We start from the raw sequence: 25,990 nt of genomic DNA on the forward strand, positions 1-25,990 counted from the left end.
TGGTATGTTTTTAATTTCATGTTAAATGACGCCATGTTTTATTATTTCACTGATAATTGTATATTATTATTGTTATCTTAGGTTTCTGTATGTGAGGCATTACATTTTACCATAATTATATTGGAAACCGCTTTGAGTCCCCTGCTGGGGGGAGAAATGCGGTACAGAGGTGAAGTAAATGAATAAATAAATAAATTTCATAGGCTACCTTGGTGGCAACAAAAGTGGGAGAAAAATGTTATAGATATGTACTGTGAAGAAGGCCACAAGCGAGAACAGAGAACAAAAGTGTATACACAACATGGTCAGTGATGGCTACCTCTGACTTTATTCCCTCCCCCTCTTTTAAGGCTAGCGTACTTGACAATATAAGAACTACAGCACAAGGTGAGAACTGTTCTCTATGCAGGAGGAATTCCTTTCTTGGCATTTAAGTAAAGTTTCAGAACCAAGCAGAAATACCAGTAAGATGAAAGGTACATCTAATCCAGATACTTTTTTAATTCAATATATTAAATATATATATATTAATAATTGGAAAAAGTCACATACTGGAAATTGGAAAGCAGGGATAGACAAATATAAATGCCAAAAAAAATTGGCGGACTTTACAATACAAAGTTATGTACAAAGAAAGGCAGAAGGTGTCCTGCAGGCATAGGGCAACGCACAATTGTCTCTGGCTCAAACAGAAGAGCCTCCCTTCTCCTCCCACCTCTGCCATTCATTCATTCACTCAGTCATTAATTTGTATTTACAAAGCCAACATGCTGTTTGTCTTATATACAACTTGTACAAAAAAATTCGGACACCCAACAAACATTCAACTGCCCTGGAAGAAGCAGCAGGTGGGCGGAAACAAGCTGCCCCATGACTGCGTGCGTATTTATGGTGAAGCCACTTCCCCATCTCTTCAGCCCTCAGTTTTGGGATGCAAGCAGCAGCTCCTATGCAAGAGGCCTGGAAGAGACCTATTACCATACCTGCGGAGGAAGGCTCTGAGCCGAAGCTAAGATTCAGGACCTGATCATGTGGATAAAAATCAGAAAAGGCATTTCCCCCCCTCCTTTTAAAAATCCTGAACCAGCGTTTGACAGTATATATATGTATATATATATATATATATGCTTGTGTGTATATGTAAAAATGAAAAACAAAATCCAACATATTCCACACTTACAACAGAATGCCTATCTGTATACAACTGCATGGAATCTAAGGAGTCAAACTGCACGCAGAGCTGTTTGCAGGCAGGTCATAGGGAAGGCAGCATCATTTAGGGATATTGTGCATGGAACCCTAGAAGGCACACTGGGATTTCTCCCCATAAGTTTATTTTTTCATTAAAAAAAAAATCCAAAGCCAAGATGCCTCAAGTTCAGAGAGAATTACACAGCAGTTCTGACTGTCCCAGTAACCTCTAAGCTCTGGGCTTGGGGAAAGAGAAAGGGCACATAGTGCTATAGTAGTCTTCAGTCTGAACAACCTCTCAACGTCTCTGGAAATGTTCCTGTCACCTCTGCTCCAGATGATGGCTGGCAAGGAATTCCCTTCCTCCAGTTTTGTCCCATCCAGAGGAAAGCAGGGATGGAGAAACACAAGCCAAGCCAGAAAAGGGGAAGGGAAGAAGGCCCTCTTCAAAGAAAGCACCGTCTGTCCACTGCAGATTCCTCACTTTTAATCCTTAGAAAGGCAGCGTGTCCATGAATATTTTATCCACAATGGGAGGCGGGGGCACCAGGTCCTCCAGTTTCAGGTAGAAGATGCGTTGCAGACCTTGAGTACAGAGGGTGCGGAGCTCAGGCAGTTTGCTCAACAGTTTTGAGAGGCAGTTAGGATGAACCTGCTCATTGGTGGTAGATGTTACGTGGTCTTTAAGGCAGCTGATGATGCGGTTCTGGAGATCCTCAACCTTCTTTGGCTCCTTTAGCCCATGGCGGTCTGGATGGGAGATCAAGGACAGGCAGAGAGGGCGGGGCGGGGAGAGGAAAGGAACGTTAATACTGATTGAGCCATAAAAAGAAAAGCCACCAATACTGTAGTTCAAAGCAGCCAGGAAGAATGGGATCTCTAGACTTTAAATATATGGCTTCATATCACAAACAGTTTTCAAGTTCATCATGAGCTATGGATACTGCCTCGTTTAGCTGCCCAGAGGGATACTTTTGCTGTTGCTGGGGGAATGTTAAGAGGAGTGGTGGTCCTCATGAAGCTTTTCCTCAATTTGAGTCTACTGGGAGGAGGCTGATAGCCATGCAGTAGATGGCTTTCAGAGTGTTCAACCATATTTCTCTCACTGCCAGCAACAACTTCTCATCACATTACCAGGGGGGTGGGGGGGGGGGGTGGGGGTGCCAGCTAGCTATCTTGTAGAATTTCTCAACAGGTGTAGGTTTAAGGCATCCTGTGATTATTCATGCAGAATTTGATGTGTTAATAATGGTTGTTTATATAACTTTTATGTGATATTGTTTTTATACTCATGTACCGTCTGTTATATACTACACTTGTAGTGCCTTGTAAGCCACCCCGAGTCCTTTTTGGGAAATGGTGGCAGAATATAAAGTTTATTATTATTATTATTATTATTATTATTATTATTATTATCATCTTTTGGTTATTATTATTATTAACTTTTGGGAGTCAGGAGAATACAATTCCCAGAATTCCTAAATATCTATGCTGACTGGGGGATTCTGAAAGCTGTAGATGAACAAAAGTAACTTTGATTTATGCTCTTCTCTGAAGGAATCTACAAATGTGACAGACTGATTACAAGTCTGTTTGGAGGCACTATCCAAGGTATTAACAGCCTTCTGAGAAATACTGCTTGTGATGGAATTGCCTGGGCCCTTCCTTCCCAGCTGCTGTTTTCTGCTGTGATACCCAACCCACCCAGAAAGCCTGGTGTCCATCTACCTGTGATTAAGACAAGTGCTGCAAGACAGGAGAAGGAGGGCACATCGATGTTCATGCGATGGAGGTTCTGGGAGAACTCAATGATAGAGTCTATCCACTCGCCAAAGCCCCGGACACACTGCATGCGATGCAGCACCACGCCATTGCAAAATATCAGTTTGCCTTCTTCTGGCTTGGACCTGCAAAGCAAAGCATGAAATTTGTAACATACAAATGACAAAGATCTAATCTTGATAGATTTGTTTGGAAACCTTCTCCCACCTACCCCAAAGCACAACTGCCCACCTACAAAAAGGAAAACAATGAAATAAATGCAGGAAGCCAAGGATTAAGCCATTGATTCCACCCTTTGCAGCATGAAGACCTGTACCAAGCAATCTACAATGTCCCAATAGTCTTGCTTTCCTTCTGTTTTCCTGCCTGATTTAGTGGATGTAACCACTGAGGGGAGAATCACAAGCCATAGGATGCAAGCACATGTTTGGGTAAAAAATCCCAGTTTTCTCTCCTCTGCCCTGAGAAAGAGCCACAAGTTCCTCTCCACACAGGATAACCCACAGTCAAAGCTACTGCCAACATAGGTGAACTGTTGAAGCACATGCTCTGCATGTCAAAATCCCCAGGTCCAATTCCCGGCATTTGTTTTGCCATGTTGGCCCGTAGGAATGAGTGCCAAGAGAGCTGGATATGCTTAGCTTGGAGAAGAGAAGACTGAGATGTTATATGATAGCTATCTTTAAATATCTGAAGGGATGACATGTAGAAAAATGGAGCAAGCTTGTTTTCTGTTACTCCAGAAATGGATTCAAACAAGATTCCACATAAAGTTTAGGAAGAGCGCCGTTTGACTGTGGAACAGATTGCCTTGGAAGTTTGTGGACTCTCAATTTTAGATGTCTTTAAGCAGAGGTTGATTGGGCTCCTTTCTGGAAGGCTTTAGTCGTGTATTCCTGCAAGGCAGGGGCTTGTGCTAGATGTCTCTGAGATGATATAATCTTCAGCCCTTCCAATGGATGGACTCCAAATTCCCATCGTCTCTAGGCAGGGACTATGGAAAATAAAGTCTATCAACATCAGCTTTCTCATTCCTGGGTGATAAGCACTCTGCACCATACATATGATGATATAAGACAAACCTGGACCTCTATTTAGGCCAAGAGTGAGAATCATGCATCTGTCTAGATGGAGTTGGATTGTAACTCCCAATATCATACACCATTGAGCATGCTGGGAAGGACTGCTAAGAGCTGTAGTCCCACAATATCTGGGTGGTCACACAGCTCCACCCAGTTTTATACAACTTCAAGGGGCAGGGCTGTTACCTGTATGCTAGCCGGAGAATGAAGAGTTCCAAAAAAGCTGATTCTAGAAGCAGGTCTTGATCCTCTTTTGGAAGCTCTAGGAAGCCTTGAATCTTTTCTGCCCATTTCCGGATCACATCCATGGACCCTGTTAACAGATCATAGAACTGCTGCACATCCACACAGTCTTCCTTCTCAAACTGGTAGGAGACCGATTCCTGAAACTGGGAGCACAAAGACAAGCAAGTTGTTTAAAGAACAGGTCAAATAAGGAATCTCCTTTCACCGCTTTCCTTTTTTCAGGGATGCTGGAGAGATGCAGAAACCAGTGCAATTATGCTCCAGTTTACATGCAAAGTAAGGTCCCAATTGGAGTGCCTAATTCATATATTTTCTATTAGCCTAGTTTAAGCCAACTGCATTTTTGTTACATATCTTGAATCTTCTGTTGGATATTTTGAGTGTAAAGAAAGAGAAACAGTCTGTTGATCTTGTGTGCCTCTAAGTCATTCCTGACATGGTCGCTCTAAGGGGACCCTATCATGGGGATTTTGTGTCACGTTTTGTTCAAAAGTTTGCCATTGCCTTTCTCTGAGGCTGAGAGAGTGTGATTTGCCAAAAGCTACCCAGCAGAGGTTTCCATGTTCTCTAGAGTTGTAGCCCAACACTCAAACCACTCCACTATGCTGGCTCTTGGTAGCAGTTTAATTCTGGATCCTGGAACTGACAGGCCACAGACTCTGAAGGAATTAATTTCTCTATTGAGTCCCAGCTTTATGGACAAGGTGAATATAAATACCACAAACTATAATAACAATAACATGACCAGTGCATGAACAGATGTTTTTGGCCATGCTATTTGAGGCAGAGGGGCACTGAAATCCAGGAACATTTTCAGAGACAACAGATTCCCCATCCTGGCTAAAATAAAAAGGATTATACACAGAGGACTGCTCTTCACCAGCTATTAGCCTGAAAAGCAAGCCTCTAAATAGCCATAATCTGGGGACAGACAAGCAGGAGTCTGACCATAGTACACAGTGGAGAAACAGACCTTTAGATTTCTCTTCCAAGGAGCTCCTCCGGTGCCTCTGACTAAACCAAAATACTTCAGGAATTCACATGATGTTGCCATGGCAACTTAAAGGGTAGTAAACTGATATATCTAATGTGACAGAAGGGGACTGGTGCTTTTTCGGTTTGCTTATGTGAATCTCAGAAGCATCTGTCTGACATGTACTTGGAATCATACTACAGGTTGGATGGGCCTTGATCAGTTGTAGTCATTTCCCCATGACGGAAAGGCCTTATATGGCAGAGACATTTAAGGCACAGTGGTGCCAGTCAGTTCTCCTTAATGGCACATGAACAAAATCCCTCTTTTTATAGTAGCCTACACTATTAAAAGTGACAATACTGTATCCGAAGGCAGAATGTTCTGCAAAATACACTTGTCCTTCTCTTAGGATTCTCTTTGGGCTCTTTGCTGTCAACCACTGCTGGAAATTTAGAGACCATGCCATGTCTGGCTGTGCCTATCAATGATATTAGGGTTTGGCTTCCAAGACATTTAACATGCTGTTCCTTTTATCAGTTCAAGACGTTGCTTCTATCCCACCCGACAACAGCAACAGTTGTCAGGAGGCCACAGTGCTTCATGTTCGCAAAAGGCAGATAAGTACCTTGGAATAGTCCAGCTTTGCTGCGCTGGGGATGGAATCTATGTGTGCTCTCACGAGAGACGAGATGAGGCTGACTGGAGAAGTATCTTGAGCTTGCTTCGGTTTGGAGGGAAGTCGACCCCGACGGCCTTTCAAGCTGTCTGTCCGCACCACTGAGGGAAGAGAGGTACAAATGGAGAGGTGAGAACAGACTGTTAGACAAGCAGGAGCTACTGACAGGAGACACGTGCAGCCTAGGGAGGTTTTTAATCAAGGAGCATCAGGTAAAAAACCCTTGCCAGAGCAGCAGATGACGTTTAACTAATTATCACATGCTGACAAGTTAGGCACAGGCATGCAAAAGCCCTGTTCCACATGGTTTCACGTACTGGTATTCTGTACTTAAATGTAGTTTGGGAGAGGAATATGTGAGACTAGCTACACATAATTTGCCATGTCAAGAAAAGCTTTAGAATATTCAAAGAAAGCAATGTTATATATTTTCCTGTTCCACTTTCTTGCAGACCTTCCATGGAAGGGAAGCTTGGATGAAAAGCTACCTTTTCAAGGAACAAAGTTGCACCCTCTCTCTTATATTTTCTTACTGCTTATTTGGCCTGGTTTTGAATATCTCAGCTTCTCAGTGCCCCCCTCCTGCAAAATATGTAGGCCAGTGGTTCACAACCTGTGGGTCCCCAGGTGTTTTGGCCTACAACTCACAGAAATCTCAGCCAGTTTACCAGCTGTTGGAATTTCTGGGAGTTGAAGGTCAAACCATGTGGAGAGCCACAGGTTGAGAACCACTGATGTGGGAGAACTTGTTGGCCGGATGCACACTTTGGTTGTGTATCCAGCTCCAGCATGGCCTAGTATCTACTCCCTGTCTTAGCATCAGTAAAGCAGCTGAAAATTTAGTGCTGCTAGCCATTCAGAAGAATGGTTTCCTACCAAATCAGTTTCTTGAACACTTTATGACTACAAAAGAGATTTAAAGCTACCTTTATAGTAGCTGCAAGTTCTGAACTAGGAAAACTGAATTCCTCAAGTTACCTATACATCTGCCAGCTCATGCCGGAACATAAGAGAAGCCTCCCACAGGATGGTAACACATCCGAGTGTCCCCTGGGCAACATCTCTGCAGACAGCCAATTCTCCAAAGGCGACTTTGCAGTTGTAACACTGCAGTTTCTCAAGTCACTTCTGACATGATAAAAAAAACCCAAGCAGGTTGCAAGGGAGTTGCCTTTTTTGCCATTTAATTCAGTCACTAACAGGCTAGTTCTTAATCTTACCAAGAGAGAAAGAAGACCTAGGCACAGACAACAGGTGAGAGAGGGGATGTGCCTCACCTTCTTTGACCATTCCTACAGCAAGGCACTTTTGGAACCGACAGAACTGGCACCGGTTTCTCCGCCGCTTGTCCACAGGGCAGTCTTTGTTGGCTAAGCAGATGTATTTGGCATTCTTCTGCACCGTGCGCTGCAGGAGAAAACAAAGGGGGCGGTTAGGCTATTGTACTCTTCCCCAGCAACCTTGACGACAGAAAAACCAAGGTCTGTCCCTCAGTGCTTTATGTATTTGCTATGTTCCTACAACCTGTAGTTTCTCATTTCAGAAAAGCACAATCTCAAGGATATGACAGCAATCTCATGATCCATGTGGGTGGGCACCCCTTCCAGACACAGCTGTGCTGGCACATTTCTGATGTGGGTAATATTACTAATACCATAGAAATGTGGTGATGAAAGATGGAAATGGCATCAAGCAAGCTTGACACAGAAAATTAAGCATCCTTCTCTGAGACCTTCAGTTGCTTTGCCTCAACAAGTATGAAAAATTGATATTTCAAATCACAAGCTATAAAACTGTGTTATATGCATGTGCTTCAGGGCCTGGCTGAATTACTTTTGAGGGCTATAACTCAAGGATTCTGAGCAATGTAAGAAAAAAAAAAAACCAAATACACTTTGGAAATGGTGATGCCCAAATACTCTCATTGCCAATTGATTGTCAACAGTTGGACATTTCAGCCACTACCACCGTAAAGTGTCACCATTTGAGGCAATATATCTGTAATGGTCTGATCACAACTAAAACAAATCCAGCAATTTTCAGCATTATAGTCACTGAATGGGAAGCATTTATGAATAAGGCAGTGTTCTGATGTAATTGTCTTTTTAGACACATTGTAAAGGGAGTCCTCCATGGCACAAACTTTCGCCACCCCACATTCATAGTTGGTGTCACATATTGAATCTTTTTTGATCCAACTGAACATACCAAACTTTTCAGTTTGCATAAAAAAAGGGAAAGCTGTGAGTAGGAAATGGATAAATAGGCCATTTCTGATTGCATCTGTTTTTGACAATTTTTGACAATTTCCTAATCAAGTCTATTTGTTCCCAATTCTGTACTAGTTTGATTTTTTAAACCCTCGATACATGTCCTTGAAAATTCATATACTGCCATGAATATTGGTTTACTCCATTTTTAATGCAATTATTTGTAATCAATTTCTCCAAATGATAATTTTTTTCACATTAATTTCACTATTTCTGTACAATTTTCCTAACAACACCATACTGCCAATCTCAGAGACAACTCAAATACAGTTGTAGCCTGGTTCATGTATTCACTTTGGGAAGGAAAGTACATTGATATTAGAACCAAATTGCTGATTTTTAATGAGAGCGCATGTGAGAGCTCAGATACCATGGTCTTATCAAATGATACAGTAATGTGCTATATGGTGCAGCAAGGAAGTACCCCCTTTCCAAGTCCCCAGGACACCAAGCAATACAACTGATTGATTTCATTAGGTCCAAAAAGACACAATTTCAGGTTACTAAAAAGGTTTCCTGGAAGCCTCCAAGGATAAAAGTGTTCACTTGGGGCCCCCTCTGTTGTGGAGGAGTAGGATTTAAAAAAATATCGACAACCGACCAAATAGGCATAGTTTGGATGCAAGTTCAATGCAAATCTATGAAGCAGCTATGAGGTGGAGTCAACACAGAGCAAAACTCATATTTAGATATATATTTAAAAGGGAATTCTGCAACAATTTCTGGATGTTTTGCAGGATCAAGATGAGCATAAACCTGAACTTCAAATAAGTCATTGATGATCTCACAGAACCCCATGCTTTAAAATGGAAAAATGCTTCCATTTGCTGCCAGGCGTACTTCCCTTCTTCACCATGCAAGCTGCAGATGTGATGTTAATTTGATCAGGACTTAAAATCTTTGTAGATGTTGTGCAATTTGCTAGGCTTTGGGAATCAAAATGGATCCCCACATCCTGTATATTTAAAGACTCAGAAGTTTTAGTATTAGCATAAGGGGTATATGTAACCCATGAAATGCTGTCAGAACCATTATTTTCCCCATTGACTAAGCGTGGTTCTGGCTCTTCAAAGGAATAGCTGTGCTGTGTTGTGCATGAAAGGCTAACATTTATTCATGACCGCAGAGAAGGCAGAATGGTAAGAAGTGAGGTTAAGAAGGGAACAGAATGCAAGAAGTGCAGGTGATGACCATTATATTAAAACTGTCATGCAGCAAAAGCAAAATATTGTGGCAATATAAAGACTCAATGCACATATTATGAAACAGGCTATCTTGGCCATTCTCTGATAAAGTGGGCAGTGGCCATGAGGGTTTAGGCTACAGTAAAAATGTTACATCTTTAAGGTTTTAGAAGACAGTTTCTACTAAAATTGAATGTGTTTGTGAAGTTGCTACAATTTATTTATTTACTATATTTATATCTCGCTCTCTCTCACCCCAAGGGGGACTCAGTGTGGCTTACAATATGGCAATATTCAATGCCGCATATACAAGGAATGTTCACAAAACAGTATCAGTTAATATACAAACATTCGGGCATGGGTAAGCTAATTAACAAATGGTGTGAAAAGGATTCAAATCCCCACAAAACCCACTGGGTGGCCTTGGGCATTTCACACTCTCGCTGCTTCAGAGGAGCGCAAGGGCAAGGGCAAACCTCCTCTGAACAAGTCTTATTGAGAAAACCCTAGGAGAGAGTGGGTTACTCAACGTTGGAGACAAGCGGAAGACATGTAACAACAGCAAATCCCCTAGGACTATTAAATTTTCCATTCTGAGTAAAGCCTTACTGAATAAAATACATTTTCAGGATCTATATGGCCTTAAAAACAATTTTCTGTATTCTAACTGCTGGATATGAGGCTCATGTACTGTCTTCTCCTTTTTGAAAGGTGTTAAAACCACATAATTATGAAATGTGCCTACTAGTCAGGCTCTCTTTGCATTTGCCAGCACACAGGCGTGGCTTGGAGAAGAGGCAAGGAAATGACTTCTTACTCAATTTACCTGCTATCTCTCTCCTTGCCTCAACCATAAGAGAAATGAGAACTCCTTGGGATGTGTGCAAATTAGGTGACCTCCTTTTGGAAGCACTTGTCCAGCAAAGTAGATTTAGAAACACTTGGGCTGTAACAAGGGACGTACCCCCGTTACAGCCTCAGGGTCCGCTACACTGGAGCAATAACCACAGAAAGTCTGGCTTCCCTTAAGACTTCTTGTGATTTTTTAGATTATAAGATCTAAAAATCTTGTAAGTAAAAAAAAAGAGAAGCAGAGTTCAATCCACCTCCTTATGGAGATAAGGAAAGGTGTCTATGCTGAATTGTGCCCAATATATCTGAATATTAAGCCCAAACAGTAGCACTTATATCCAAGATGAAGATATCAATAGGTTTTCGGGCAGTCTGGGGTTTTCAAGGGCCTTTTGGCAGGAAAAAACTCTTAGTGGTAAGAACTGCTAAAAATACAACTTAATGAACATGATCAACTTCTTCTGGTTATGCTGGAGGACCTAGAGATTTCTAGAGAGAACAGTCCTCTAGGTCTCTCTAGCTACTCAAATGGTCGGTTTCTGACAGAAGTCCACTATAGAATCATGTTGGAAGACCTAGTAATTCTTGGAGAGACATTATTTTGGGTGAAAAAGAGCTATTTCTTTATTCCTGGCTTTCATGTGCATCTAACCCCAGCAAATGTGGAAGGTTGACAACACTCCCCTTTTCTTTCCAATATCCCCTTTATATTTTTACATCAGGTTGGGAATGGTGTGTGGCTGTTGAAACGTTTTTGCACTCCAGCTCCCAGCAGCCCACCTAACCCAGGCCAGCCAACGTTTGCTAGATGTTCAGCAAAATTTGGAGGCCAGAAGATCCCCATCTGACTCTTCATGGAAAACAAGAGAATGTCACAGGGATGCTGCCGCTCATCCAAGGCTAATCTCTACGCATTTGTTCTGCCACCTACACTCCCCCTTGAAAGGGAAAGTAGCTCTACAATGGCCTTCTTTATGCAGAGAGAGGCCCGATGAGTCATTCCTGGAGCAGTCACAACAATGTCTTCCATCACTCCCATCAAGCCTACCCACTCATTCTCCCAAAGGAAGACCCGATAGCCCACCATTCTTTGCAGTGGCTAAAGCTGCATGAGTAAGGCTGGGATTTGTCTGCATGGCATCTAAGGCTGTTACAATGTGAGGAGACAACACTGCTCTTACCTTGAAAAAACCCTTGCAGCCTTCACATGTCCGGACACCATAGTGTTGGCATGAAGCATTGTCCCCGCAGACAGCACAGCGTCCCTCATTGGACCCAGGACTACGTGCTTTGGTTGGGGAGAGGGAATTGTCCATCAAGCCAGAGCTATCCAGAACAGGCGAGGCCTGGCTGAGTGGCAAAGGAGGGAAATTCACAGCAGGGGAGGTTTGGGGTAGTGAGAAGACATCACCATCCACCAAATGCGGGTGGGATGCTGGCTGCATCTTCAGGGGACTCTGTGGAGGCACGCCGGGGCTATGAGCAGAGTGGCCAAAGGAGAAATAGGAAGGTTGGACAGAAGTGCTTTTGGGGGGCTCTGTTGTGGTCGCCGCCGTCACCCAAGGCCTCATGCTGTCGTAGGTGTGCGTCGGGGAATAGGCCCCAAAGGAATTCTCCCAAGATGGGCCCTGGGAAGTCTGGAAGCTTGGTGTGGATGGGGAAGGGATAGAACAAGGGCTGCCGTAATAGTCCGAGCCACTTGAGGACATGGTCTCATCCAACTGGTTGCTGAAAGAGCCAGGATAACAGCCGTACACCTGGAAGTCTTCTAGCTTGAAGGAAGCTGAGGTGGGGTTGGCAGCTGGGATCTGGTAGAGGAAGGCGTCAAATTCACCAGTGTAATTGTCCATGAAGGTGCTGAAGCTGGGCAGAGAGGTGGTGGCAGTGGTGATCTCTGTATTAACCAGGTCCATGGTGGACTTGCCAAGCTCTGGGGTCAAGAGGTCTGCTGGGTAGCGGTCGCAGAGTCCTCCGTTCTGAAGCAAGGTACCATATTGGGTTTGGATACAGGGCATCTCTACGAGGAGAAGATGTGGGGAGGAGGGAAAGACACAATCAGTTATTGGGTATTCATTGTCAAGAGGAGGCTATGAACATGGATTTAACTCTGTGCTACAGGGGAAATAACTTTTTTTTTTGTACTGCAACTCTCAGAATCATTTTGCCAACATAATTATCCAAAATGTAACAAAAATCAACTTTTTCTGCAAGTACCGTATATACTCGAGTATAAGCCAAGTTTTTCAGCACATTTTTATGCTGAAAAAGGGCCCTCAGCTTGTACTCGAGTGAGAGTCCTGGCAGGAAGGCATGGGGCTGAAAAAAGTCCTTTGCGGGGCTTCTGTGTGACTCCTCCCATTTTAGCACAGCAACCCAGTTGGGTCTCTGTGCCAAGAGGGGAGGAGAGGTAGGTGCATGGCTCATCAGCTACACACCTTCCTGCTTGGCTGGGCCTGGCCTCTCTTCTCGGCACAGCAACCCAGCTGAATTGCTGTGCAGAGAGGGGAGGAGAAGCTGCATGCCTTCCTCTTTTTCCCTCTCAGTACAGGAACCCAGCTGGGTCTCTATGCTGGGAGAGGAAGGCACACAGCCCCTCCTCTCCTCTCCGCACAGCAACCCAGCTTGAGAAGCTTCATACACATATTTTTTATGGAATGTTTTTGTTGACCCTCTTTTCCACTTACAGAGCTAGTTTACTGTTTTTCTTTGAAATAAATATTCAAAAACATTTAATCTACTCAATTAATGTAATTTTATTGGCATCTATTTTTATTTTGAAATTTACCAGTAGATGCTGTATTTCCTACCCTAGGCTTATACTCGAGTCAATAAGTTTTCCCATTTTTTGTGCTAAAATTAGGTGCCTCGGCTTATATCCGGATCGGCTTATAATCGAGTATATATGGTAATTGCAAAACTGTGTTCCTGTAAGGAAAGAAGTTGAAAAGAGTCTATAACCTCTGCTCCCCCCAAAAAATCTTGCAGAAAAAAATCCTAGCGAAATGAATTTTGCTTATTTTAACTATGAACACCATGGGATATACAAACACTAGGCTCCCCACAAGCAATCTGTATTATTATTATTATTATTATTATTATTATTATTATTATTATTATTATTATTATTATTAGAGGTTATGCTTCAAATACAAGGCAACCTTGCATGCTCAGAGATGTATCCCCAGGCCTTGAAAGCATGTCATAGGGTTTAATATGAAAATGCACACTCTGATAACTGGAGATTTTGACCGAGATGAAAGCCAAGAAAGTAGTAACCTTTATGGAAAGTTGATCGTGTTATCTATATCGCAGACCTTTAAAGGTTAAGTTCTGTTGGCTACGGATGTGCTTGCCTTTAAGGATGAAGGAACACTGAGATATATTGAATTCCAAGGGGATTTTCCACAGTCGCACCCCTGGCCCACGATGAAGGCCCATTTCTGGGCAGAAACAGGACTCTGCTTTCCAGTTTAATGCCAGGAACTGAAAAGACAGCTCACCCACCCCATCCAGATCAGGACTGGAAATACTGCAATCGGAGGTAAGGACCAGTTGTTATGAAGAAGGAAGAAGAAGAGCCATGGATACCAACTTGAGTGAACCAGAAGCAAGGCAGGATACAAATTAAACTAACAAATGGTTAAGGCCTGTTGTCATTGACTGTGTGCAAAAGGAGCAGCAGATGATCTCTGGGGCTCACAGCATTTATTGGCTCTCTGCTCCCAAAGGAAGGTCTGACGCCTGCAAATGTGAGAGGAGCAGTCTCCTGAGGTAATGCAAACCTTAGTCGTTCCATTACACTGCCTAGGGATCTAATCTTGGGAATTGTTCCAAGGTTGGAAGAGTACAAGGGCAGATTTGAGAGCAGACTGCAACTCAGTAGGAAAGATCCGCTGCTATGGCCTCTCAAACACTGTGAATCTCCCAGGTCCAAGGCAGACACTGCTCCTCATCTTGCTAGCCTTGGTGGGTCCATTCCTCAAAAATAAATAACCAATGTGGGACTTCTTATCTCGCTTAGGAACTGGCAAAGGTAAAAGTACTCAACATGTTGCCCACTGATACTGACCTGAGTTTGATTGGGGGCCCTTGCATTGGCTTAAAAAAACTGTCATGTGCCAAGCCTGAAAAACATCATATTGAATCTGACCCTTTGGTTGAGAAGGAAAAGAAATAAAAACATTGCTGAGCAATACAAATCTAGGAAATTCAAAAGAGAAGGACACAAACTCTCCACAATGCTCTGAAGTTGCACCTTAAGAATTGGGATTATAGATGGTTGGGAAGGTCTCTCTGCTGCAGTCCCTATCTTTGGTCCTCTAGATGTTACAATCAGCCATACTGGTTGGAGGCTTCTGGGAATTGAAGTCCAAAGCTATCTGAAGGGTAAAAGTTTTCCCAGCTGCCTCTAGTACTTCCCTGTCTTCAGAACAGAATCCCCATAAGCAACTGTGAAGCACTAGATGTTTTTGGACCACAATTTCCCCAAATCCTTTGGACCAATCAGGTTGGATATAACTGATGGGAGCTGTAGGACCAAATCATCTGGAGGACCACCACTGAGCTTAAAGTAAAGGTAAAGGTTTCCCCTTAAGTCTAGTCGTGTACAACTCTGGGGGGTAGTGCTCATCTCAATTTCTAAGCTGAAGTAAAATAATAGAATGCACTATTAGCAGCCACTTTCACCAATAGTGAGGAATGCTAGGAGTTGCAATCCAACAATATGTGGAAAGCTGTATAATTCCCAACCCAGTAGCTTGGCAACAAATGATCAGTGCTGAAACCTGTAAGTGCAATATGCAAACATCAGCAGTCAATTGTGGCACTCTCCTTGCCATCATGGCAGTTCCACCTACTGATTTCTGCACATCTAACTAATACTCTGAGGCAGAAGAGCAGGCCGAGCAAGGTCTTCTTGCCCTTTGGTAGCCATACTTTGGAACACTGACAGCACACCACTAATATGTCCCCTTATAATTCTATAAGACAGTGATACACGCAGTCCCCAAGTGACAAACATCCAACTTACAAACAACTCATAGTTAAGAACAAGGGTGAGACAACAGGAAGTGAGAGAAATCTACTCCTAGGAAGGGAAGAGAAATCTACTCCTAGGAAGGGAAACTTCTGAAAGTGTTTTCATGGGGAAAGGGTGTCTCTGCTGAAGCTTTCTCACCCATCCTTGTTTCCACAACAACCCATTTTTTTTTCCAAAATCCAATTATCACAGGGATAGAAAGAAGTGAAATTTTCTGAACAGGGACACAGACAGTAAAACACCACAAGGGTGTTAATCGTTCCCTATACTGTCAAAAGCTTTTAACCCCCCAAATAAATTGGCTGGAGTTAACACTGTTCTGACTTACACACAAATTCAAATCAACAGAACCTATCCTGGTTTGGAACCTGATTGGGGACTTCTTGTAAATGCAGTTTGTCCCCTATATTAATGGATTTGACCATCCATGGCTTAGGGGGAAAAATTAATTAAAAAAGCACATCTTGATTTTGCCACTTTATATAAAGGACACCAAGTTACAACGCCATTATATATCATAGGACTTGCACACTGATGGATATTGGTATCAACCGGGGATCCTGCTGATACCAATATCCTACCAAGCAGATACTAAACCCTACCAAGCAGATAGTAAGGGCGCATTGTTTCACACATTTTTAATAGCTATACCTCAACTGAAGTACACTTCTGCATTATACTCAAATCAAGACAGTAACATTTCTTCCTCTTTCAGGAAAAGGAATACTTGTTGCTCAGTGTTACAATTATGCAAAAGGTACTATGTATGTTTATTTCTTAGATCTAAAAAGTAAAAATTTTAAAATATGAATTTGGCCAGAGTAAAGAAAAGGGGAAAAGGAGAAGCAGCAGCAACTGAGGTAGAAAGCAATATATCTCCCCAAAATAACTTTCTCTGTGTGTCTGTATCTGTGGTATCATGTTAAAAATTCCCACCTCTTCTGGCCCACTGAAACCAGTGACAAATCAGTTTGAATACCTGGACAATGTCCCACTGATTTCAATGGGTCTGACCCGATCATGATGTGAACCTGCTCCTGCCCAACCCCATATTTTCAAACGTTGCCATAAAGTAGTTTTTGAAGCCCCAATATCATTGGCTGCCCTGGATTCCACCTACCTGTCTGAACGCTGCATAAGAAACCCACCTATTTCTGCCCCGGGGGAAGCAATGCCTTCTTTCCACAAAGCCTCAGGGACCAGACATGGTTGAGGTCAGTAGCCATCTGATGCACAGGGGCTTGTGGCACACTGCCAGGAGTGCTAGCCCTCCGGCAAAGGGCTTGCAGGACGAGCATCTTTCTCCTCCGGTGGGCAGTAGTGTCTACCAACCCCTTCCCCATTTTTCCAACCTGCCACTCAAGAACAGACATCCCTGCAGGGTTGCCATGACAACGGGTGCAACTCCCCCCTTGGCCGCCAGCCCCTTAAGATCCTTGTTGTTCTCACAGACAAATGGCTTCTCTCCTAGTGGCAGGCAAGCAGCCTTAGCCATGACACAAGTACAGTAATTTTGCAGGGCAGCGTCCCTCCTTGCATGCTTCTCTTTGCTTGGCCGCTTGGTTGTTTGGATGAACCTTCTATCCCACTTTTTTGGTGTTAAAAACAGGTTGAGCAAAGTGTAGTGACCCTCCAAAGATTGTTTGACTACATCTCCCAGAATTCTTCAATGTGCTGGTTAGGGCCTGCTGGGACCTGAAGTCCAACAATGCCTGGAAGTCTGCACTTTGCTCACCCTTGGACTAAAATGGGAGACCCTTTAGCTCTTCCGCTGTCACAGGGTGCATCCAAACAGCAGAATTATAGCAGATTGATACCACTTTAAGTGCCTTGGCTTCATTCTGAGGAGGGAATTGGAAGTTTCCACTGCATCCCCTTGAATTACATTAATTACAGCTCCATGTTAAAAGAATTCCAAATACCTCACAAAACTACACATCCCAGAGCAAATAATGTAGTATGACTGATATAACTGTGCCCCCTTCCACCCAGCTGAATAAAATCCCACATTATGTGCTTTGAACTGGAATATATGGCAATGTGGACTCAGATAACCCAGTTCAAAGCAGATATTGTGGGATTTTCTGCCTTGATATTCTGGGTTGTATGGCTGTGTGGAAGGGCCTTGTGTAAAGTGGATATGCCCTTGGGCTACAACTCCTTTTTTGTCTGTGGCTCATGGAAGCTGGTATGAAAATGCTGGAGAATGTTCACACGTTTTAATGGGAGAGAGAAACACAGGCATTAAATGCATACGCATCTTTGCTTCCTACCGGAGCACCACCTGGATAACAAATTGTTCCAAAGATTTCTGCCTGGAAGAACATAAAAATAGTTGGCTTGAGGAAAACCAAAAAATTCAAATCTGGTATACTTAAAAAAAATGTCTGAAGAATCAAATGCCTCAGAGGAACACTGCTAGGGGATCAATAAAGCTGATGTCTATCAATATAATTTTCAATTTATCTCCAGCTACTTGTAAACATTGCAAACTGCCCATGGGCTCCCCCTGCTGGACTGCCAATACAGGAGGATAAATGTCTCCACAATTGATAATCAGTATATTGGGAAAAGTTTGTATATTAAGGCCACGAGAGAGCCTTAACTTTGAAAGTGAGCCAGAAATTTCCAGGATTGTCTGCCAAAAAGATTGGCTTCTCCTAAAGAGCATTTAAACAGAAAGATACCTGGTATTTTGTTTGGATGCAGCTGACATACTCCAGTTCAATGAGCCTTCTTGCTTTTCACCTTGGCTATCTCTCTTAAAATTGACTATTTAGGAGTGATTTAATAAAGGCATAATAATAATAATAATAATAATAATAATAATAATAATAATGTATAATAATAATGTATTGTTGAAGGCTTTCATGGCTGGAATCACTGGGTTGCTGTGAGTTTTCCGGGCTGTATTGCCATGTTCCAGAAGCATTCTCTCCTGATGTTTCACCTGCATCTATGGCAGCATCCTCAGAGGTTGTGAGGTCTCCCCTTCTATACATTATTATTATTAATAATATATAATATAATAATAGCCAGCATAGTGATCTTGTTTGTTGTGTACTAATCTTGTTGTGTATATTATTATTATTATTATTATTATTATTATTATTATTATTATTATTATCTGACACAAAAACACAGTATGTCACAGCAAACGAGATCTATATGCTGGATTTCGTATCAAAAAATCACAAATCGAACACTTCCCAAGCATCTAGGACTGTGTGATGTATTTTCGAATGATGTGCAGTTGACAGATCGTGATTTTGTCAATGTTTATTGTTTCCAAATGCTGGCTGAGATCATTTGGCATGACATCCAGTGCGCCAATGACCACTGGGACCACCTGTATTGGTTTATGCCAGAGACTTTGCAGTTCGATTTTGAGGTCTTCATAGCGGCTGAGTTATTATTATTATTATTATTATTATTATTATTATTCACCTGCCTCTCCTTTAGGCTCAAGACAGGGCACAACATAGTCAAATACATCTATGAAAGTACATTAGTGTTACAATCTTTTGTAGGAAGAAGCCCCATTACATTCAATATTGCCTCCCCTTGAATAGACACACCTGCAATGAGCTGCAACCCACCATTCATTCTTTTGAAATGCCATAATTACTGAACAGGTATTAATTAAGGGTTGTTCAGAGATTCAAATGTCTGTTATACAGCCACCCAGAAGTGATTGACATATGCATGTGTGTAGTGTATGCCAACAGATATCACTGAAAAATGACAGAAGTGGGAGCACTTGATGTGTTTTATTAACCCCAGTTGTCAATTATATTTTTAAGGCTACTTCCAAAAAAATGAATCTTCAATCACAGTCCGAGGTGAATCCGCTCAAAGAAGACATAAATGAGACTTGCTGAAATACTATTTCAGTGGATTTAATCTTAGGTAGGCTGGATCCTACTTGGTGCAACAAAACCTATCTACCCTTAGGATTCAACATTTTGTGCCTCCCTTTTAACATTTTTGATGTGTCCAAGACTGAATGGCAAGGAAGTGCCTGTGGGTCCATTTGAAAGGAGGACAACTGAAAATACAAGCGCTGCAAGCCGACTTGGTCAGCCTTTGAAGCTTGGTGCATGAACTTAGAAACAAGAGGAGCTGTGAAGGGCGGGTGGGGAGGGGGGACGCGGGCTGCCAGGTGCTTGAATTTGATGCTGCACCTGTTGCTCCGCACATGCCAGGAACGGCAAACCCCATGAAGCCACATGAAAGGGGCCAGGAGGGGGGCCGTCTTGATTTATGCCCTCCGCTGCCTGTGCTGGTACCAAGCTGCTTTGCAAATCAAAACCCTTTTTTTGAAAAGAAAAAAGAAGAAGAGAAGAGCATCTCTTTTGAAGTGGTAGAAGGAGAAGACCTCAGAGAGTTATAAAAAGATCATTTCAGGTTCTCCCTATACCATCCGACCCACCTTTCTCTTCAAAGAATGAAGTAGCTGATTCACCATTGGGAAACAGAATCAGTAGGCTTGGATCTTGAATCCATAGGCTGGGGCACACTGGTTTGAGACTATTGGCCAGCTTAAATCTTATTGGTTTCAGTGAGTCTATTCGAAGTATGATAAAGGGCCGGACACAATCCATTGCAGCAAACATTATTCAAAGCAGTGGGAAAACAGAATGTAGAAAAGTTGCTCTTTGGATTTTACAGCTTCTTAAAATTCTCCAAATGGCTAGGGAATTCTAGGATTGGTAGTCTAAGATCCTATCTACACTGACCATTTGATGCAGTTATTAAGAAAGTGGTTATACTGTGCAGGGGCCCACTGGTGGTGCAGTGGGTTAAACTGCTGAGCTGCTTGACTGGTTCAAATCCAGGGAGTGGGGTGAGTTCCCACTGTCAGCCCCAGCTTCTGCCAACCTAGCAGTTCAAAAACATGCAAATGTGAGTAGATCAATAGGTACTGTTCTGGTGGGAAGGAAATGGCAATCCATGCAGTCATGCGGGCCACACAACCTTGGAGGTGTCTATGGACAATGCCGGCTCTTTGGTTTAGAAATGGGGATGAGCATTACCCCCCAGAGTTGGACACGACTAGACTTAATGTCAGGGGAAACCTTTACCTTATACTGTGCAGAGGATTACACAGGAAATTCTGGAATCAGTTTGAGGCCCGGATGGAAAATGCACAAATAAATCACAGAGCACTAATGTGCATTAAGGGTTTGCTTTCGTGTACTTTTGCAGGAGTTTGTTGTCTGGCCAGCAGAGTTTGGAGCTAGCTTCGAACTGCAATAAATGACCCAGCCTATGGAGCACACTCCCAAATGAGGTAAGATCCGCCCCCTTCCTCCTGGCTTTTAGAAAAAAAAATTAAAATCATGGTTCTTCTGACAGTAGATGTATCTAGCATTTTAGAGGGACACTGACTGGAATGGCGATTTGACTGACGAGACTGTTTTATTGTTTTAATGCTTGTTGATGTATTGCTTTAATTATGATTTATGTTTAATTGTGGTTTTACTATTGTAATTGTTTGTACTGGCATCGTATCAGTGCCTAATGTAAGGCATTGAATTTTGCCATTATTTATGTGTAAACCGCTTTGAGTCCTCCCAGGGGTGAGAAAGGCGGTATATAAATACTGTAAATAATACATAAATAAATAGATGGGGGTCTCAGAAAGTACCTGTTCACTTCTCTGTGAGAATCAAGTCTCTTTGCTGACATTTAGCAAGGAGAGAGTTTTGCACTGTGCGATCCAGTTCTCTTCAGAACAAGCAAGCCAACCTGACGCTCCCTCACTTTGTGCAGAAGCTTGCAAGCTTGCAGGTTAGGCAGAAGGCTTTACCAGGCAGGGCAGATTCAGCCTGATGAAGCAAACTTCTGCGTAACATGAGAGCTGCGAACAACTCAAGAGGCTGGGATAGATTGCTTAAATGTTTATCTCCACATCTTCCCATCCCTTTCCCATCCCAAAACATGGGTACAAGGAAGATTTGCAGTTATAAGACGTATGGTATTTCATTGCATTGCTGTAATTCTCAACACTCCCCCTATTAGTTTTGATCCCAAACTGCCAAACCTTTTTTCCTGTCACAATCAAGGTTGCTAATTATAAAAGAAAAGAGCCCAAACCCTGCCACTTGGACGTCACGTTGTCCACATCTGCCAAAACTCCCACCAGCTCAGGTTACAACAGCTTCACCCTTGAAAATGCAAATGCAGGCGAGGAAAGCTGGCCCCTTGGAAACAAGTGCACCCTTGTCGGATCCTCTCCTGCCAAAGCACTTTGAGGTCTTCAAAGTGCATAAGGAAGGAAAATCCCAGCACCAAACACACATTTCCTCGGTCCTCAGAAATAATAATCACAGAACTGGAAGAGGACGCAAGGGCCATCCAGTCCAAGGCACTCGGCAGGTTGGTGGGATAGAGTTTTCTGGCATTGCATCCCATTTGAAACCCCATCCACTCTTGGAAAAGGATTTTCTTCAACCTGCAAACCCAGACACACCTCCTTGGAAGCAAATAGTGGCTGCAATTTAAATAAAGCTGAGCAAAACTCCGCTGCTTTACCTTTACGACGCACACAGTTTGACACCACTTTGGCTGCCCTGGCTCAATGCTATGGAAGCCTGGGAGTTGGCAGAGAAGGCATAAAACTTTGTAAAACTACAAATCCCACTATTCCATGCTGTTTAGCCATGTGTAGATACACATTGAGGTATATAAAAATTATACACAAAAGAAGGGGAAAAGTTTTCAATGCACTCCCCTAAGAGGGTACCAAGGGGATGTTCAGATCTCTTCCATGTCCGGAAAATAACAACGTGTTGAAAAATTACATGACCATAATCACTGGGTTGCTGTAAATTTTTCAGGATGTATGGCCATGTTCCAGGAGCAATCTCTCCTGACGTTTCACCTGCATCTATGGCAGGGATCCTCATAGGTTGTGAGGTCTATGGCAGGCAACCTTTGAGGATGCCTGCCATAGATGCAGGCAAAACGTCAGGAGAGAATGCTTCTGGAACATGGTCATACCTAAAAACGTACAGCAATCCAATAATACTAATAATAATGATAATTTATTTATATCTCACCCTATCTCCACAAGTTATGTATAAGAAAATACTGGTCATGTAGGAGAAAATACACAGCCAGGCATCCTTGGTTGTGTATTGCCTTGACATCCTTAAGGTGCAGAGAAACTTTCCAGCCTGCAAAACCATTCCGTCCATAAACAAAACCCGCAAACTAAAGTCATCAACAACAACAACAACAACAAGCATGAGAATTCTCCTCCCTGCCTTCAGGGAGAGAAAGGGAATATAGCTTAACAAAACTCCACATACCCGAGGTAAAGCAAAGAGAGCGGTGCTGCGGCTCCTTCCTTCCACTTTTCTCCCTCCGGATAGGATTGGGAGTGCTTGTCTTATGTACTAAAGATCATATATATATAGATGCATATATATACAGGAGTCTGGAGCGGTGCTGCTGCTGGGCTGCTGTTCCTCTCTCTCTCGTTGGTGCTGCTGCTGCTGCTTCTGCTGCTGCCTGAGCCAATGGGGCGCCCCAAGCCCGCGGCCGGGAGATTCTCTTAAGCTCTCTGTGACGCACGCGGAGAAGGGGCGGCGCGCGCGCGAGAGGGAGGGAGGCGCGAGCGGGGGGGTTATCCTCTGACGCACGCGCCCGGCTGCAGCCTTCGCCATTTAAGGCGAAAAGGGGCGGCCTGTTCCGGCGCCCGCGGAGCGAAGGGGGAGGGGTCGGAATGTCTGCGCGGGTGACGCACGCGGGGTTCCATTGACGCACGCCGCGCCATTGTTTGATCTAAAAATAGAACCCGCGGGCCCCCGGCTAAAAATAGCGCCCCTGATGCTGCTGCTGCCGCGAGCCCCACCGCTCCCTCTTTTTCCTAAGCGTGCGCGCGCGGAGGGAAGGAGGCAGGGGGAAATAAAGGAAGATATATATCCATATTAGAGGGTCAGAGGAAGGAGCAGAAGGGGGAGCATCCAAGGAGAGGGAGGCATGGGAGGGGGATCTTGGAATCCCCCCCCCCCCCAAAGTAATTGCCATGCCTCGATGCTATAAAAAGCTGGGAGCTGTAGTTTGGCGAAACCTTTTTTGCAAAACAGGCGAATGATGTTGTGAAGCGACCCCTCCCAGGATTCCATAGCATTGAGGTGTATTGACGTTTTCATGGCCGGAATCACTGGGTGGTTGTAGGTTTTTCAGGCTGTAGGGCCATGTTCTTTAAGCATTCTCTCCTGACGTTTCGCCTGCATCTATGGCACGCATCCTCACAATCTTGCCATAGATGCAGGCGAAACGTCAGGAGAGAATGCTTCTAGAGCATGGCCCCACAGCCCGGGAAACTCACAACAACCCAACGAAGACGCAGACTGGAAACAGCGCTCTGGAACCCCCTCTTTTTTCCGGTGGTCGCTTCCCACCCGCGAGGCTCGGTGGCGATGCAGCCCAGGCCCCGCCCACCCCGTCCTAGCCCCGCCCCTTCTTCCTTCCGCTCAACCTGCAGAGAGGAAGGGCAGGAGGGTTGGGAAAGACGGCATCGCCCGTGACCCGGTGCCCTTTCCCACGGAAGCCGAAGAGGGGGGGGGGAGACCTGCCTCGCTCCGCCCGCCTTGACACCGAGCAATGGAGTCAAGCGGCAAGGAAAGGAGCTTCCCGACCGTAAGAACCGCCCTGCAAGGAGATCTGTAGCCTCAGAGGGTGGTAATGCCACCTCCTTTGGAGGTTCCTAAGCAGAGGCTGAGCCAAACGGGGAACACAGAATCATAGAGATGGAAGAGACCTCATGGACCATCCAGTCCAACATCAAAGGCACTGCAGATTAATAAGTAAAAAGAAAGGTAAAGTTTTTCCCTTGATATTAAGTCTAGTGGTGTCCAACTCTGGGGTGTGGTGCTCATTTCCATTTCTGAGCTGAAGAGCCGGCGTTGTCCATAGACACCTCCAAGATCATGTGGTCGGCATGACTGCATGGAGTGCCCTTACCTTCCCGCCAGAGTGGTACCTATTGATCTCCTCACATTTGCATGTTTTCAAACTGCTTGGTTGGCAGAAGCTAGTGCGGACAGTGGAACTGCTAGGTTGGCAGAAGCTGGGGCTGACAGCAGAAGCTCACATTGCTCCCTGGATTCAAACTTGCGACCTTTCGGTCAACAAGCTGAACAGCTCAGCATAGGCCCGTAGCCAGGATTTTGATTCGGGGGGGGGGGGGGGAGTTTGTTTCGGGGAGGGGCTGAGTCTGAGTGAAAGAGGGTCTACCCTAGCAAACCTTTTGTATCGTTACCCCAAAACCCCCATGCATATGGGATATATTGAGTATGGTGATCAGATCATGATATGAATAAACATAACAGTTGAAATAATGCACCAGTAAGGCCTTTTCGAAAACCACCATGAGAATTTCGGGGGGGGGGGGCTGAAGCCCCTCAAGCCCCCCCCCCCCCCCGGCTATATGCCTGGCTCAGCGGTTTAACCCACTGTGCCAATGGGGGCTCCTTAATACAACCGGACTAATACAACCAGAGAACGCAGCCATAGCAGAGCACCTAAACCCGAACCAGCCTGGACACAGCATATTATTTGAGAACACAGAAATGCTGGACCACTCTAACAACCACCATGTTGGACTATACAGAGAAGCCAGTGAAATCCACAAGCATGTGGACAATTTCAACAGAAAGGAGGAAACCATGAAAATGAACAAAATCTGGCTACCAGTATTTAAAAAACTCTAAAATCAGGAGAGTAAGTAAAGAGCAACACTCAAAAAGCAGGGGAATTCCAGACAAGAATCCAATCAGAGCCAACTAACACCTCCCAACAAAGGATTCCCCCAGGCAGCAACCAGTCACACTTTGAATGCCATTAAATGCTAATCAAGGTAATCAATTGCAACATTCACACTTGCCTCAAGCAGACAAGAGTTCTTTCTCCCACCCTGGACATCATTCCACAGATATATAAACTCAATTTTCCTAGTTTCCAACAAACCTCACAACCTCTGAGGATGCCTGTCATAGATGCAGGTGAAACGTCAGCCCGGAAAACTCACCGCTATTATTATTATTATTATTATTACACAACAAGATTAGTACCCACCAAATAAGATCACTATGCTGGCTATTATTATTATTATTATTATTATTATTATTATTATTATTAAATAATAATAATAATAATAATAATAATAATAATAATAATAATAATAATCGTATAGAAGGGGAGATCTCAAAACCTCTGAGGGTGTCTGCCATAGATGTTTCAAAGTATGTACCACACAATTAAACAGGAAATACCACTTTCAACCCAGGAACAGACTGTTACATGCATAATCACTTGAAAAGGGACATCCCTGCCACAGAGCCAAAGTTTGCCGATTGATCACACACACACACACAAAACCCTTCAGGACATCAATATCTTGCCTGTCCACATAGCTTTGTGCTTTTCCTTTTTCTACAGAAATCTAGAATCTGAAGTATCCAAAACAGCCTGGAGGATTGAGTCAGAAATCTCAGTATAGAATGAATGCAGTTTAGCTCTACTTTAACCACCGTGGATTAATATTATAGAATCCTGGGAGTTGTGGTTTGCTGAAGCACCATTGTTCTTGAGCAGAGAAGTCTTCAGACCTTGTGAAAACTACAGATCAGCCTCAGAAGCAAAAGGAAGCCCTCCTTTGACAAACCTTGCAAATGAGGCC

At 43.7% G+C, this 25,990-nt stretch overlaps 1 protein-coding gene across 2 annotated transcripts in view; it reads right to left on the bottom strand.

Moving 5' to 3' along the window:
• Positions 1 to 477: 477 nt before the first annotated feature.
• NR4A1 (nuclear receptor subfamily 4 group A member 1) overlaps positions 478 to 25,990 on the bottom strand; it is a 46,674-nt gene continuing 21,161 nt past the window's right edge. The window contains exons 1-7 of one of the 2 annotated variants that reach the window (XM_060764056.2): positions 22,614 to 22,868; positions 11,441 to 12,276; positions 7,231 to 7,360; positions 5,903 to 6,054; positions 4,242 to 4,444; positions 2,920 to 3,098; positions 478 to 1,941 (exon numbers count right to left, since the gene is read on the bottom strand). In XM_060764056.2, coding sequence (XP_060620039.2) covers positions 1,685 to 1,941; positions 2,920 to 3,098; positions 4,242 to 4,444; positions 5,903 to 6,054; positions 7,231 to 7,360; positions 11,441 to 12,274 — 1,755 coding nt within the window. In that variant the 5' untranslated portion in view covers positions 12,275 to 12,276; positions 22,614 to 22,868 and the 3' untranslated portion in view covers positions 478 to 1,684. Of the gene's footprint in view, positions 1,942 to 2,919; positions 3,099 to 4,241; positions 4,445 to 5,902; positions 6,055 to 7,230; positions 7,361 to 11,440; positions 12,277 to 22,613; positions 22,869 to 25,990 lie in introns of those variants that run through there. The other variant, XM_060764057.2, reaches the window with a different exon arrangement.

This window comes from Anolis sagrei, chromosome 2, assembly GCF_037176765.1.
Source record: "Anolis sagrei isolate rAnoSag1 chromosome 2, rAnoSag1.mat, whole genome shotgun sequence".
NCBI lineage: Eukaryota > Metazoa > Chordata > Lepidosauria > Squamata > Dactyloidae > Anolis > Anolis sagrei.